Source organism: Triplophysa dalaica, chromosome 2 (genome assembly GCF_015846415.1).
Source record: "Triplophysa dalaica isolate WHDGS20190420 chromosome 2, ASM1584641v1, whole genome shotgun sequence".
NCBI lineage: Eukaryota > Metazoa > Chordata > Actinopteri > Cypriniformes > Nemacheilidae > Triplophysa > Triplophysa dalaica.
Window position 1 is genome coordinate 21,582,448 of NC_079543.1, and position 13,637 is coordinate 21,596,084.

A 13,637-nucleotide genomic window follows, 5' to 3' on the forward strand; every position below is an offset into this window, starting at 1 on the left:
GCCGTTCTCTCTAGAGATGTACCGTTCTCAGCTTTAACAGCAGATTAACAATGACCAGTACAGTCACAGCAGAGACACTGTGCTAAATCACAAATACCTCTGTGCCAGGGAAATGCCACATCTGAGCAGGCACTTGTGGGCAAGCCAGATGGTTCAAGCACTGTCCTGTCTATTATTATGATGGAAACATGGGCCTGAAGAGACATTTTGGGGACATTTTGAAACGAGCAATTTTTAATAATATTTCAGATATTCTGCCAAGGACCAACATTCTGTGTAGACAGAAGGTGCCTTGATAAAACAAATACTGTCCCATTGCTAAATTATCGGCCCAGAATATTAATAGGGCACAGTGGTTTCTAATAGACTTGGCTTGTTCTTTGCTGAATTAACTAGACCAGGTAGCAGGTTGGTGTCTGTCTGGTCAGATTTGGCGTTTATTCTCGACAAGAAGGTACTAAAGAAGTAAAGAACGTTCTGTGAAAATATAACCTTGAGATCTTCAGTCTTGAAATTGAAATTCATTGAAATTAAACGTTGATGCTTGTTATCTAAAAAGTAGATTATGAGTGTATGAAGTAGGCGGGGCGAGACCGTGAGTCGAGGCCGGTGAGTGAGTGATAATGAGCGTCAGCTGTACGCACACCGGTCTCGTATTACGGAGGAGATTGGGAGCATAAGAGGACGAGCGACCGACCGACTGTCCATAAGAGAGGACCAGGCCTGGATTTTAATTGTGGTTTGTGTTATTCGCCGGCAGTCGTCCGTGAGGGGCTGCCGGCTGTTTATGTACTTTGTTATTCGCTGGCAGTCGTCCGTGAGGTGCTGCTGGCTGTCTTCTTACTTTGTCGTTCTTTTATTAAATGTTTAAATGTTTGCCGGTTCCCGTCTCCTTTCTTCCTTTATTGAACATTGTTACAATGAGTATTTATGGTTTTCACAGACACCTTAAGGCGCTTTCCAGTTGCATTAGCACCGGCAAAAGGAACGGCAACCTCATTTAATGTGTCGTCGACAAACAACGGAAGTTCGGCCAATCAGAGTTTGCTTGTGTCATGCGTCTTTCCGATCATGCTGGTTTAGACCCTGCCTCGGAGAAGGAGCTAAAGGCTGTGTCCAAATCGCATACTGTGACAGTACGTACTGAATTTGAAAAAGTACCTACCTATCAACCATTAAAACAGAACGTTCTATATAGGATGAGTGGGAGTATTATGAATACATATTGCGTCCGCCATGTTTTATGGTCATGTGACCCGTATGCTCTTTGACCTATGACGTATTAACAACAACCTACATGTGAGCGTTGATAAGAACTTACTCATGAGAAATTCATTCATTGCTACTTACATTAAAAAGAGACCACCGCCTTAAAGTTTTCCGAAACATTTATTTGATTTACTTTTGAAATGTTACCGTTGCTCAGCTCCCGTGGCATCCTGGGATAGATAAGTGTCGAATCTCGGCGGAAGTAGTAGACCATCCGGGTATTTCTCGCTTAATGTTTTTTTGCATACTGAGGAGGACATACTATTCATGACTTATTTTCCCCTTCTATATAGTATGGAAGCAGGCGTTTTTGGAAATATTAAAAAGCAAATACTTTTTAATATTTATATTATCATTTCTATTTTGCTGTATCAGAATGGGTCAAAAAGACTGCCCTGAGCAACTGGAGTAGCTGTGACTCTCATCCAACAGCATCTTTAATGAATGGAGAGAGTGTTCAAAATACACAGGTTGTCAATTATTGAACATCTCTCCCTCTCATGTGCCAGGGCCCGTTCGATCCCGTTTATTGGCCTGCTACCTGTCTTTCTTTCAGTGTTTTTTTTCCAGTTTTTGCCCTCATTTCAAACTTGTGTCTTATCTCATGCCATTATCCCTCCCAGTTGTATTTCATGTCTGCTAAAGCATGTGGTTCTCTTTTTCGGTGTAAAGCACCCTTTGTGTAAGGTGCATCGCTTGTGGCTCCCCAAATAAACACTTATAATCTTGAACTCAGAATTTAAACTATAACATAACATCCATTCTTTAGGTTGGTGGTCTCATTTTTGGGTTGTTTGATTAAATAAAAATGAATGATACATTTCTATATTTCATAAATATATCTGGATCCATATTGGGAGACCCCCAGTTTGAGAACCACTGTGCCATAGGATTATGGGTAAAAGAGGACAGAGCTGTTAAAGTGTAAAACTAGTCGAAATATAAAGCATCATGTTCTTTGCTTCCTAACCTTTGAAAGAATAGTTTACTCAGAAATGAAAGCTCTGTCATCATTTACAGCCGATATGTCATTCCTTTATTCGTGGAACACAAAAGGAGATCAGCAGTGATCGGGGGTGTCAAGCTCTAAAAAGAGTCGTAAAAGTGGGCCATACAACTATTCAAAGTTCTATGAAACCATGTAACTTTGTGGGAAATTCCTGCTCTATGTTGTTAAGTTATGTTTTGTTTTACTGTGATTTTTACAGAAAATCCTAAACTCAAACTAAAGGTAAGCTTTCAAACAACGTTTGAACTTCTGTGTATCTAAACACCAGCTCACTTATGAGAACCTCTCACTCCCGTTTATTATAACTGCTTCTGTATCTCCTGTGCATTTAATAATATCTTGCAATTGTACTGTCGATCAGGTACAAAACTTTTCTTCTGAAACAGCTAAAAGCCGCGCACAGTTGGGGAGGGCCGCCTCCAGACTGACAATACAATTTAGTGTGTCCTGGGCTGGCCACCATCAACAGCCATGAAACAGAAAGTTTTAAGGGTTGGGTAAAACAGAAACCCCAAACTTCTGTATCTGATGACTTATGCTGAATTTGATTATGGTTGTTAAGTGTGACAAATGGCTTATAGTGAGGTTGTATATACCTCAAATTACCGTTCATTGTGTGACTATCTGAGATAATAATAAAATCAATACCTGCTACACTGTAGTCATCATATAAGATTAATGATGGGAGAGTGAGTCATATATTAATGATATGGATGTGCTATTGCCCAATATTGCAGTATTGCATGTCACAGAGTGTAGAGAGTAAGAATTTTTTATATGGGTACATACTGCCCCCTACAGGTTTATTTAAATTTAAATCCTCAGAGAGTGAGTGCTGTAGGCAAAAACAACAATACGATGAGTTATGATGCAAAACTCCCACATGTTGCTTGAAACAAATGAGGACAGTGCTGTGAATGAGAAAGTGCTTTGCTTTTTTGCAACCAGAGAGAGTGCATTAGAGACGGGGAACATTAAATAGAGAGAGAAAGAGACAAAGCAAAAAAGAAAAATGTCTGTGTGTCATAGATGAAGCTGAGAAATATACAATTTCTGCATATATTACAGAATACAAGGGTGAGATACTTTATTCCTCATTCTACATTCTCCAATTGTCAATTACAATGAATACAAGTCTTATTTAGGGAGATACTTGTGCATCTGTTGAGAGAAAATAAAAAGTGTGTAAGGATAATTTTGTTGCCTATAGACCACTTCGCAAGATGTAAAAACTGGTCCATTCCTGTAGCTCAGAGGTGGCGCTAACAACGCCAAGGCTGTGGGTTCAATCGCAGCGATTGCACATACTTGGAAACAAATATATAGGATAATAGTCACTTGGATAAAAGCATCTGCCAAATGCATAATTAAAAAATATATATAATGATCCAGAAGCACTTACGGTTTCATTTTTATTATTTCTTTTCTTTGTGGTCTATGGATAGACATATCATGTATTTTTTGTGTTAATATTACGGTAAAATTCAATTAAAGATACTAATTTTACTTATTTATTGAATTGTGTATAAGGGGTATGCAGTCAATGATAAACACAGAGAGGAGTGAATGGGTGCAGAGAACGAGTATGTTTTTGTGGATCTCTATAATGATAGGTTCTGTTAATAACGTGTAATTATAAAGAGACTTGTGGTTCTTTACTTTAAAAACACTGTAGGACCATCATTCAACATTTATTAACTCTACCCTGTGTTTTAGATGATGATCTATCATTTGATTACCATTCTTTCATGATTTGTGTACGCCCCAAATAAATGTTTGGATTTTCTTTCCTTTCCGACTATACCAGCTACCCCGGGATCTTACCCCTGTCTGCTGGATGATGTGTGTTTTGTGTATGTCGCTCCGACAGCTGACACGGAGCTTGTCAGAGAAATTTTATCAGCATTTCACGGAGGAAGGGTCAAGAAATCTTCTTATGGGAGAAAAATGTTGAGAGAGGGAAAATAGAACATTAGAGAGAGAAAAGCTGGGTCTGAGAAATCTGGTCTATTACCTTTTCCTGGAGTGTTGAGGGGGAATTTCACGGCTAGTTATTCGTGACGTGATCCCTTCCCCTTCAAATCACAGTGAGAAATTGGCTGAGCCCTATAAGTGACTTTAGATTGTAGTCTGTTTGAGGGTAGAGACCCTTGGCAGAGAGAAAAAGCTCAGCTTGGGTAAAGTCTGTGAGAGCTCTTCACATCTCTTCTGCATTGCATCGGTGTGGATTCTTTTCCCCGAAGCCATTTTCCAAACAGCTCCGCTACAACAATCCTAATTGCTGAGGGTTTGTCATTGGTCAAAATCTAGTTACACTTTATCCCGAAGTGATCTTGCTCAAAGTATGCAAGCAATATTTACTTAATAACTGTTTGACGAAAATGCTTTAAATGTATTTTTGTTCAAATGCAATGATGTGCTATTTTGGCAAACTTGTCATGTTCCTGGATCCAGTCTTGACAAAATGTGTGTCTATCAAATTGTTGTAACCCTTGTTACCTGTCTTCATAGAGCAGTGACATTGGTCTATATGCATATTTCATATTTGATGCATCTTAGATTATAGATTGTTCAGAATTTTAATTTAATTCAATACAATTGATGTAAATAATTAATAATAAATAAATATAAAATATACTATTACCAAATACAGACCGGAAGTTAACTTCAGGCAAGGCGTGAATTTCCGATCATGAGGAAGAAATAAAAAAAGTAATTTGCAAGCAGTCTAAAATTGTATTTTACTTTCTTTAGGCTAGTTTTAAACCCAAATGTGTTTTTCTGTATCTGACTCTCGATTTATCATGTCATTTGTCAGCAAATCCCAGAGACAAGGGTCATGAGCGGCGAATGCTAAACTTCACAAGCTGTGACATCATATCCTCCTTTTAGCCCAGGGGTAAAGATGGCACCCCAGAGATATGTTTACTTGAAGAAGCTGTCAAGCCCATATCAGCATACACATCAAAGTCAGCAACAAGAAGTTAAAAGTCAGATGGGTTTATTCGATATGTCATAGAGTCAAAGGTGAGATAGAGCGACTGACATCCAGAAACAAAATCCGCAGCAAGCTCTGGGACCTCTGCTTCATAGACCAACACGATAAGCTTCGAGTCCAAAGATCACCTGATCCTCACTGTCAATCACTCCGATGCGGCTGAATTCATTTCTCATTAACACATCCGTGCCCAGGAAGGCACAAGGACCCCGATCTACCCAGAAGCGCATGCCTGCCAGCGCCAAAAATCACTTAAAGTCTGCCACAGTGAGCGGATACGGTCCCATTAGCAGCTGCATTCTCTGGCCCTGCGTTCTCTCTCGCTTCCTCTGTCAGTCACTGTCAAATATGGGAACGCACTGTTCCCCCCCGGAGGTTTTCGCGAAGAGAGACTGTCGGAATCTCTCGTGCAGCAATTTTCTGTAACACCTTGGGGGGCAGCGTTATCTTCTCGCCCATCTTGCATCTCCACAGAGAATTTCACTAACAGTACAAGCAAGCACGACGTGCGAGGTGCATCGCCATGACACCGCTGAGAACAACTGAGACATGCAAAGAAACAGGGGTGTCTACGTTACTGTGAAGTGGCAAAACAGGGGTTTTGCAAGAAAAGTTTATAGCAACTACTATTAGGGATGTCTTGCATCTCTAAAAGCATATACTAACAAATAAATATATAAACTTGCTGAATATTCCCTTTTACACAAACATGAACCATGGTTTACCTATAACCATAGTTTTGTGGTTTTATTTGTAGTAGCTAAACCACATAAGCACAACTGTCCTTTCGTCTCAAAACAATATTTGGTATTTGTTGTAAAACTATGGTAATGGTAATAAATTGAAATATAAAATAAAACTATAAAAAACTATGGGTAATTTTCCAAAGAGACTGTTTGTTGAAGGTTAAAGGAACGTTTCAAATTTCATTCAGTTTGTTTTGTTCTGGAAAATCACATTGTGGAGCTAATTTCATTACAATCGCCAAATTAAATTTGCCTCAGTGCCGTATTATTGACCTGCATGGTCAAAGCCAGAATCAGCATATGCTGGCTCATAAACAAGTCACGTTTTAATCAGAATGGTAGTGATAGTTGTGATTTGAAGCCGGCCTCAAATGGAACACCTGTCTTTTAGTCGATTTTGATTATTCAGGTTAAGAATAACAGCTGGCTCTAGAGTTGATGCCAAAGATTAAACACATATTTCCCACTTACACTGACATTTTTTGCATACGTGCGTGTGCGGCAGTCAAAGGTGCCCCAGAACTGTTAGTTTTACTAAATTTAACTGTTTATTTATCTGCATTTTTTTATATATATATATTTTATTCCGTGTTTGTGTTAATAGTATGCACCATGTGTCTGTGAGTAATGCAATTTCAAGCCTCTATATCCGAGGTTCTCATATGGGGGTACGCGTACCTGACATTTAGGAATAAATAATGAAAGTCAATAAATTATGATAATAGTATTTATATATGAAATAAGAACTACACAAAGATGCATAAAAATAAATTAGTAAATGAATATATAATATAGGTTTGACTCTTATTTCACTCTATTTTAAAGTAAAATGTTGTTGTCTGTTCAAGGGGTACTTGGCTTGAAAAAAATCATAAAAAAGGGTACCTAAGCCAAAACAGTTTGAGAACCACTGCTCTATATGTATGTACTGTAAATGTGGCAGAATTGACAATAAAGCAGACTTTGACTTTGATTCCAGCAGCCTAATTCTTTCTTTATGGTAGTCACTGGTGTCCCAGAAATCTCAGTTGCTAACATTCTTCCAAATATCTTTCTTTGTGTTCAACCAAACAAATAACTAAGTAATTCATGACAGAATTTTCCTTTTTGGGTGAACTGTCCCTTAAAGCTCAACTTAAAGCAGTTTTCGATCTAGTGAGCCATGAGACTCGGGCACACCGACAAGGGGGCTAACATCAGTTGCTCATGTGCATCTTAAAATTGGAGAGTAAGGTCTATACACCGTCCCACTCGTAGCAGCTGCCATTAAAATTTTAGCAATTATGTTTGGTGATGCTAGTGGTGCAGAAATGACATGCTTCAACATTACTTCTGTCTTCTACTTGTTGGTAATAACACAGCCATTCTATTGGACTGCACTTTATCATGGTTTGTATTAGTTTGAAAGTCAGACCGATCACTGTCTATAACTAACTACCTGACTGATGGCTCGCAACATGGAAGGAAATGGAAGACCAAGCTCATAACACTACCTATATATTAAGGCCTTCCTCCCTACCTTCCACACCCCCCTACTCCCAATTGCTCTGTGTCTCATACAAGAGCAATGCTGGCTAAGGATGATCAATTCTGTATTGCACTTGAGAGGCAGAGGTTATGAGGCTGGCCGAGCACGCTACAAAAACCTCTTCAACAAGGACAGGAGAAAGACACCTAACACACAGACAAACATCTCATTAAACATCCCGCTTCTTTAGTCTTATCATTTATGATTATATGTTTCCCGTGGCCTTGCCTTTACAATTTCGCCAAACATAATCTTTAGCATGTAATGTAGCATTTAATTTAAAACCTTCCATCCCAGGAGAAAAATAATGTTTGATTCCATTTGCCGGGAAACGCCTGAATGCATTACTTTTTTGGCAGGTAATTTCTGTGTATTTTGGGAGCATGTTTAAAAGCTCTCCCTCTCTCTCTCTCTCTCTCTCTTTGTGTGAGTGTGCCATATCTGGCACCAATTGTGGTTTTGCATGGCGTCCACATGCAAGTTCTCTATGCCCTTCCTCCACCCTGTTCCAACCTATTTGCATTTAAATGTCTGTCTATTTCTCTGTTTATTTTACTTCCTGTCGGTTTACGAATTATTGTACTGCGTGTCTATGGTAGTTCCTCAACAGGCCACTTTTTAAGGATTGTCTTTAGCAGTAGGTTGATCTTCAGGGGACCGTTCCTGTCCGGCTGATTCGAGTGGATGGATTCAATAGATCTTCAACAGAACAGAACAGATCTGAAGGAACTGAAAGAATTACCCGTGAATGCGTGTGTGTGTTATTACAGTGATCTGGTGTGTTTTAAAATAAGAGGGCTTTGCCATGTTCTGGGTTATTCTGGTTTAAATTGTGGTTTGTTCTTGGTAGACACTCAGTCTGGAGTGCAATGTGCCTGGAGACACTGACTTGGCCAGTCTCTCTCTTTCCCTCTCTCTCACTCTCTCTCTCAGCTGTTTTATAACCAATCTGTCAATGTTTTCTGGAAAACCCTTACCATGGTAAGAGCAATATTATCACACATGTAAGTTTGCTTGAATAAGACACATAATTCATAAAATGCATGCATTACTATTAAGGCAGATGATCTAAATATGCATGCACTCGTGCTAAATTAAGATAAAGACATTCAAGCAATAAGACTAATCTTGTTGATCGATATAATAATCATACGTTTTCTGTCAGTAAAGGAATCCAAACAATTGCTCACATGTCTAGGAAAACACATGCAAGATCATAATATCTGTCCGTTAAAATTTGTCGCGCAGCTCTCTCCATTAGGAAATGCCACAAGGATATTGATCCTACTCTCTCGATTATATCTTCTTGTTCCAATATCTTCTTTAGGGTCATTTGGTCTACCCGTATGTCTTTGTTGACCAAAACAGTAACGATAGTTGTGCTCCATAACGACTGCGCAAAACAAGGTAGTTGCTTGAAAGATGCTACCAACTAATACTTTCATATTTGTCCACGAGACTGTGTTGTCATGGTTTCTCCGTATCGCGGATACGACGCCATTGACAGGCGACTGCCAGACACAGTCCGTGTCACTGGTTAAAATGGCAATTTTCTCACAATTTACAAATACTTGAAAACATTTGAGATGTTGTAAGTACATAACTGAACAAACTATATAACTTTGTGGTTTTTGGATATTTTACTGCAAAAAAGTTTCATACTGTGCCTTTAACTTTACTATATAATTTACTTTGGAAGTTGTTCATTTCACATTTTGATTCTGTTATAAATGTCCTGTTGGTTGTATTGGATTGAAACTGTCGTGTAGTATTAAAAAACTGGAATTGTGAGTTCTTCTGGACAACGTTGGATCAGCATTGTTTACGTTTTACAAAGTGGTCTATAGCTTTTCATTTTTTTGCCAGGCTACTTTATCTTACAGAAAGCTGGCTCATTGAGGGCCAATATACCTGGAATAAGTTGTAATGTGTCCTGTTCATGCCATTGTTGGCTGTAAAAATGCTTTTATGGTAAAAAAAGAAAGAAAAATATATTAATATTGCAGTTCAACACACTTCGTAGGGTTCCTGTCGCTCAATGGGTATAGCATTGCGAAATGGTTGTGGGTTCAGAAGCCATGTAACAAACATGCTATTAAAAAAAAGCTTGAAATAGATTTGAATAAAAGTGTATGCAGTACCTCATCCGACCAATGCGTGTCACACTTCTTTCCACACTTACAGTGCGCCGCAACACTCTCGGCCACCGTACAAACACGCAACTGTTGCAGGAAGCAACTATCGCAGGAAGCAATAGTCCTGCTGCTAATAACAAACACAAACGCGTTATTATTAATCATGGCTGAGTACTCACATGTGAAATCCACCAAACTGGTTCTGAAAGGCTTAAACGACAAGAAGTAAGGCTTTATTTACAAAGTTCGCCCTGTCAAACATCTGTATGAAAACATACTTTAGCATTAATGCTTAGTGACTTTTACGATTCATTCAAACATCCCTTTTTCTATTGATGTAAATGTTTTGTCTTCCACGTTGTGTAGAAAAAGGAAAAAGAACAAGGACAAAAAGAGAAAACGAGACGATGGAAAGGACAAGCCGGACATTGTTGGTGTGTGTGCGCGCGCGTTTGCGTGCCATGTGCACTTTGTTGTCTATTGGTTCTTCCGATATATGTTCAGCGTGTGTATTTGGAAAATCATAAAGATTTGCACGTGATAGTCTGGCTATTTAGGTTTCTTCTTATTTTCATTTCTATAGACAATCATGTTTTGAAAGAAATGCATGAAATTCATTTGTGAGTGTGTGTTTCAGGAGGATGGTGGGCAGTAAAGAGTTTTGGTGACATCACAGGCACTGTGGCCATTGAGATGCAAAACAACTCTTATGTTCATGCTTTGGACACTGGACTCTTCACAGTAGGAGCTCCACATAAAGGTAATGACAGAGCCGATAATCTGTTTTTATCCAAAGCGACTTAAATTGCATTATCCTATACATTTTTACATAGGTATGTGCAATCCCCTGGGATCGAACCCAGAACCTTGCGTTGTTATAGCAATGCTCTTCCACTGAGCTACAGGAAAGCTTTATACTTTTCAATTTTTCTATGTATGCATCTACATGAAAAAAAGTTGGTCTTTGGTTGATTTTGATTTATACAAACTTCCGATCCATAGCACTCCACTATTTAAACGGTAAACCAGATTGAATATCAATGCTGAAAATCATTTAACACCTCACTTATAAATTGTATAACTTTCATTTTCATGGAGACCTTAGAACACACTTTCTTTTCTATGTGTATTTTTGTATACATTGTATAGATTTTATTGCATCGTTTTCTTCTCAGGTCCTCACCAGGCCTACAGATCTTGCATTCATTGAGTACAATCCGGAACTTTAATTGTTCTAAAACAACTAGAACCGTATATTCATGTTTTGCAGTATATCTCGCAAAATAAGTGCAGTACCTTAAGGCACGATGTGAATCTGCTGTGCAATTACACCACAATGTAATTTTTCAGAAAGTCACGTCATGTGGCTTTTATATTGTCTTTTAAATTGAAAAGGTCCCTCTAATGGTGTGGAACAAATAAGTCTCCGTGGTAGAGGCGGCTAGCTGTTGCTTTCCCCCGTCCCTCCCAGTATGGAGGGATTTTAAAACCTGAATAATGTTATGGATCGTCAGCCTCTATTACCACAGTCGTTCATGCAATGCACAGAGCAATTTCATAGTTCAGTTAGCAGGAGGAGGTGTTTACGATTGTTTTTTCCAGCCTCATTTTCTACTCCACACTGACCGTTGGCTATAAGGATCCGTGTGTACTTCATTCCCGAAGTGTTGTGGTATGTGTGCACGCTACCTGAAATCAATTTAGTTTAGGTGGGAAACTGTATGGGAAGGAGAATCAGGGAAAGAACAGCTGTTACTATTAAGTGTCATTGACACCCACTTCATGACCAATGCACCTGTACAATTACTTCACCACCTCAGGCGAGACACTAGGCAGATCAAGTATTCTTTGACTTCTCATTACTTAAAGACAATTTATTGTTTTAATAATTCATGAGTTCTTTCATGCATGCAAGATGGAATATATCAGCTTTCCCACTTAATCTTTTTTTTGTTTCAGTCATGCTAGGTCTGTGAAAATACCGCATTGCTTAGCCACATAGTTTAGTCTTATGGACTATGATCTTTATTAAAAAAATCTGTGTCATGTGTTTGCAGAGGATGACGGCCCAGATCCCCCTGAACAGTTCACTGCTGTCAGACTTTCAGACTCCAGGTAACATACTTTCTCCTAGCCAATATCACATCACTATTAGTGTCATATTTTGCTTTAATTGATTAATTCAATTTTAAATAGTTTTTAACACTATTAAATATTATTAGTATTAACTATTAATCATTGGGGTATATGAGACTCCAAACAAAAAGATGGAAAGCTCATCAGAACAGGTTTTTTTATGTGACTGACACTTCTTGACTGTTTTGCTGGCGTGTAGGGTAGCGCTGAAATCCGGTTATGGGAAATATTTAGGAATAAACATAGATGGTGTTGTGATTGGTCGATCAGATGCCATCGGCTCCAGAGAGCAATGGGAGCCAGTGTTTCAGGATGTAAGTCAATCCACCTGCAATCATTAAAATACGTGATTTTAAATCATCTTTTCGGGGTCTTAAATTGTGTCTTTTTCTTAGGGTAACTTGGCCTTGCTTGCTTCGAACAGCTGCTTCATCTCATACAGCGAGAACGGAGACATAGTGGCCCAAAACAAGACAGCTGGAGATGATGAAATGATCAAGGTGACTTTCTTCCTCCTGAACATACAGTATATCCAGGATAACTATAAATTCACCCATGTTTTCATGATGGTTGTCAACATGCTGATCTCTCATTCACAGATCCGTTCATGTGCAGAAAAAGATGTGAAGAAGAAGGATGATATTGCAGAAGAGGACATGGGTGATGTCAAGAACTGTGAGGTCAACTATGTGTGAGTTGCTGCAATTACGTTTACAATTATGTGAATAATGGAAGTTTGGTAGGAGTTTTTATGTTTATATGATTAGTAGTGATACTGATATACTATTCTTTGCCTATAGGAAGAAATTTCAGAGTTTTCAGGATCGGAAGCTGAGGGTGAATGAGGGAGAAAGTGTCATCCTGAAAAAAGCCAGGACAGATGGAAAATTTCACGAAGCCCTGCTGGATCGGTAAGACTTGTTAAGATTTTTGCTCACGCTGAATAATACATGATTGTAGCATGTTAATTTAGCTGTTTGAATGTTAGCAAGAAATATTTATGTCTGCTCAAGATGTGTGCTTTTATGATTTATCATAGGAAATGGGCTTTAAGACCTGCAAACATGTTACATACACTTGTGCACATTTATTGAGAGATGTTGTTTTTTCTTTCCTGTAGGAGAGCCAAGATGAAAGCTGACCGATACTGCAAGTGAAAACAAAAGATACTTTGCTTTCATGACAACGTTTTGCTTTTTACTTAAACCAATTCACAGGAAAACATGTTTTTAGTTTTTACAAGAGTTTGCTGTTTTGACAATTGTATCAGTATTTCATTTCCATATTAAAAAGATTTACAAATATGAAGAAAACATTCATTTATATTAAATAAGTGTTGATAATTTTGTGTGCTTTCTATGTCTATTTATAAAAGTCATTTAGTAGAAAGTCATTATTTGTAAATAAGGATCAGTGGCAAACAGATTTGTATGTGAGCGTGGTCCACTGTTGCAGTTTTATGAAGAAATTAAGACTAAAATATTATATATTAAAAAAAGGTATGCAAATTAGTATCCATTTAGATCCATATACAGTATATATACAAATGTTTATGTTAGAAAAAATACAAAACTCCTCCACATCATATTTGCATCATGATCAAGCAATGGAAAAACATCTCATCATGGTCGCTGCAGTTTCACTTTTAAATGAGCGTGTTCTTTTGTCTAATGTTAAGCACAGTGTGAATTACAACATCAAAATTTACAGTTTTTGAACCTGCTTTTTGTTCCCTGAGAAATGCTTCACTAAAGCTCATATCATATGTTTTATAAGCTTGTTGTTGCACTTCCCTCCACGTCCAGTAGATGGCGTG

The 13,637-nt window shown here is 38.3% G+C and overlaps 1 protein-coding gene across 1 annotated transcript; it reads left to right on the forward strand.

Annotated features, from left to right (window-relative positions):
• The first annotated feature begins 9,767 nt into the window (after positions 1-9,767).
• frg1 (FSHD region gene 1) lies at positions 9,768-13,164 on the forward strand. The gene is made up of 9 exons (XM_056765351.1): positions 9,768-9,910; positions 10,052-10,119; positions 10,323-10,445; positions 11,743-11,800; positions 12,021-12,135; positions 12,217-12,321; positions 12,421-12,512; positions 12,622-12,732; positions 12,942-13,164. The coding sequence occupies exons 1-9, from the start codon at positions 9,849-9,851 to the stop codon at positions 12,976-12,978; spliced, it is 771 nt and encodes a 256-aa protein (XP_056621329.1). The 5' UTR covers positions 9,768-9,848; the 3' UTR covers positions 12,979-13,164.
• The last annotated feature ends 473 nt before the right edge of the window (positions 13,165-13,637 follow it).

What these genes read in the sequence shown, in the direction of transcription:
- frg1 (XM_056765351.1), top strand. Translation starts at nt 9,849, where the DNA reads ATGGCTGAGTACTCACATGTGAAATCCACCAAACTGGTTCTGAAAGGC. An exon ending in GGGAGCCAGTGTTTCAGGAT is followed by an intron (nt 12,136 to 12,216) that starts GTAAGTCAATCC and finishes TCTTTTTCTTAG; the next exon opens with GGTAACTTGGCCTTGCTTGC. An exon ending in CACGAAGCCCTGCTGGATCG is followed by an intron (nt 12,733 to 12,941) that starts GTAAGACTTGTT and finishes TCTTTCCTGTAG; the next exon opens with GAGAGCCAAGATGAAAGCTG.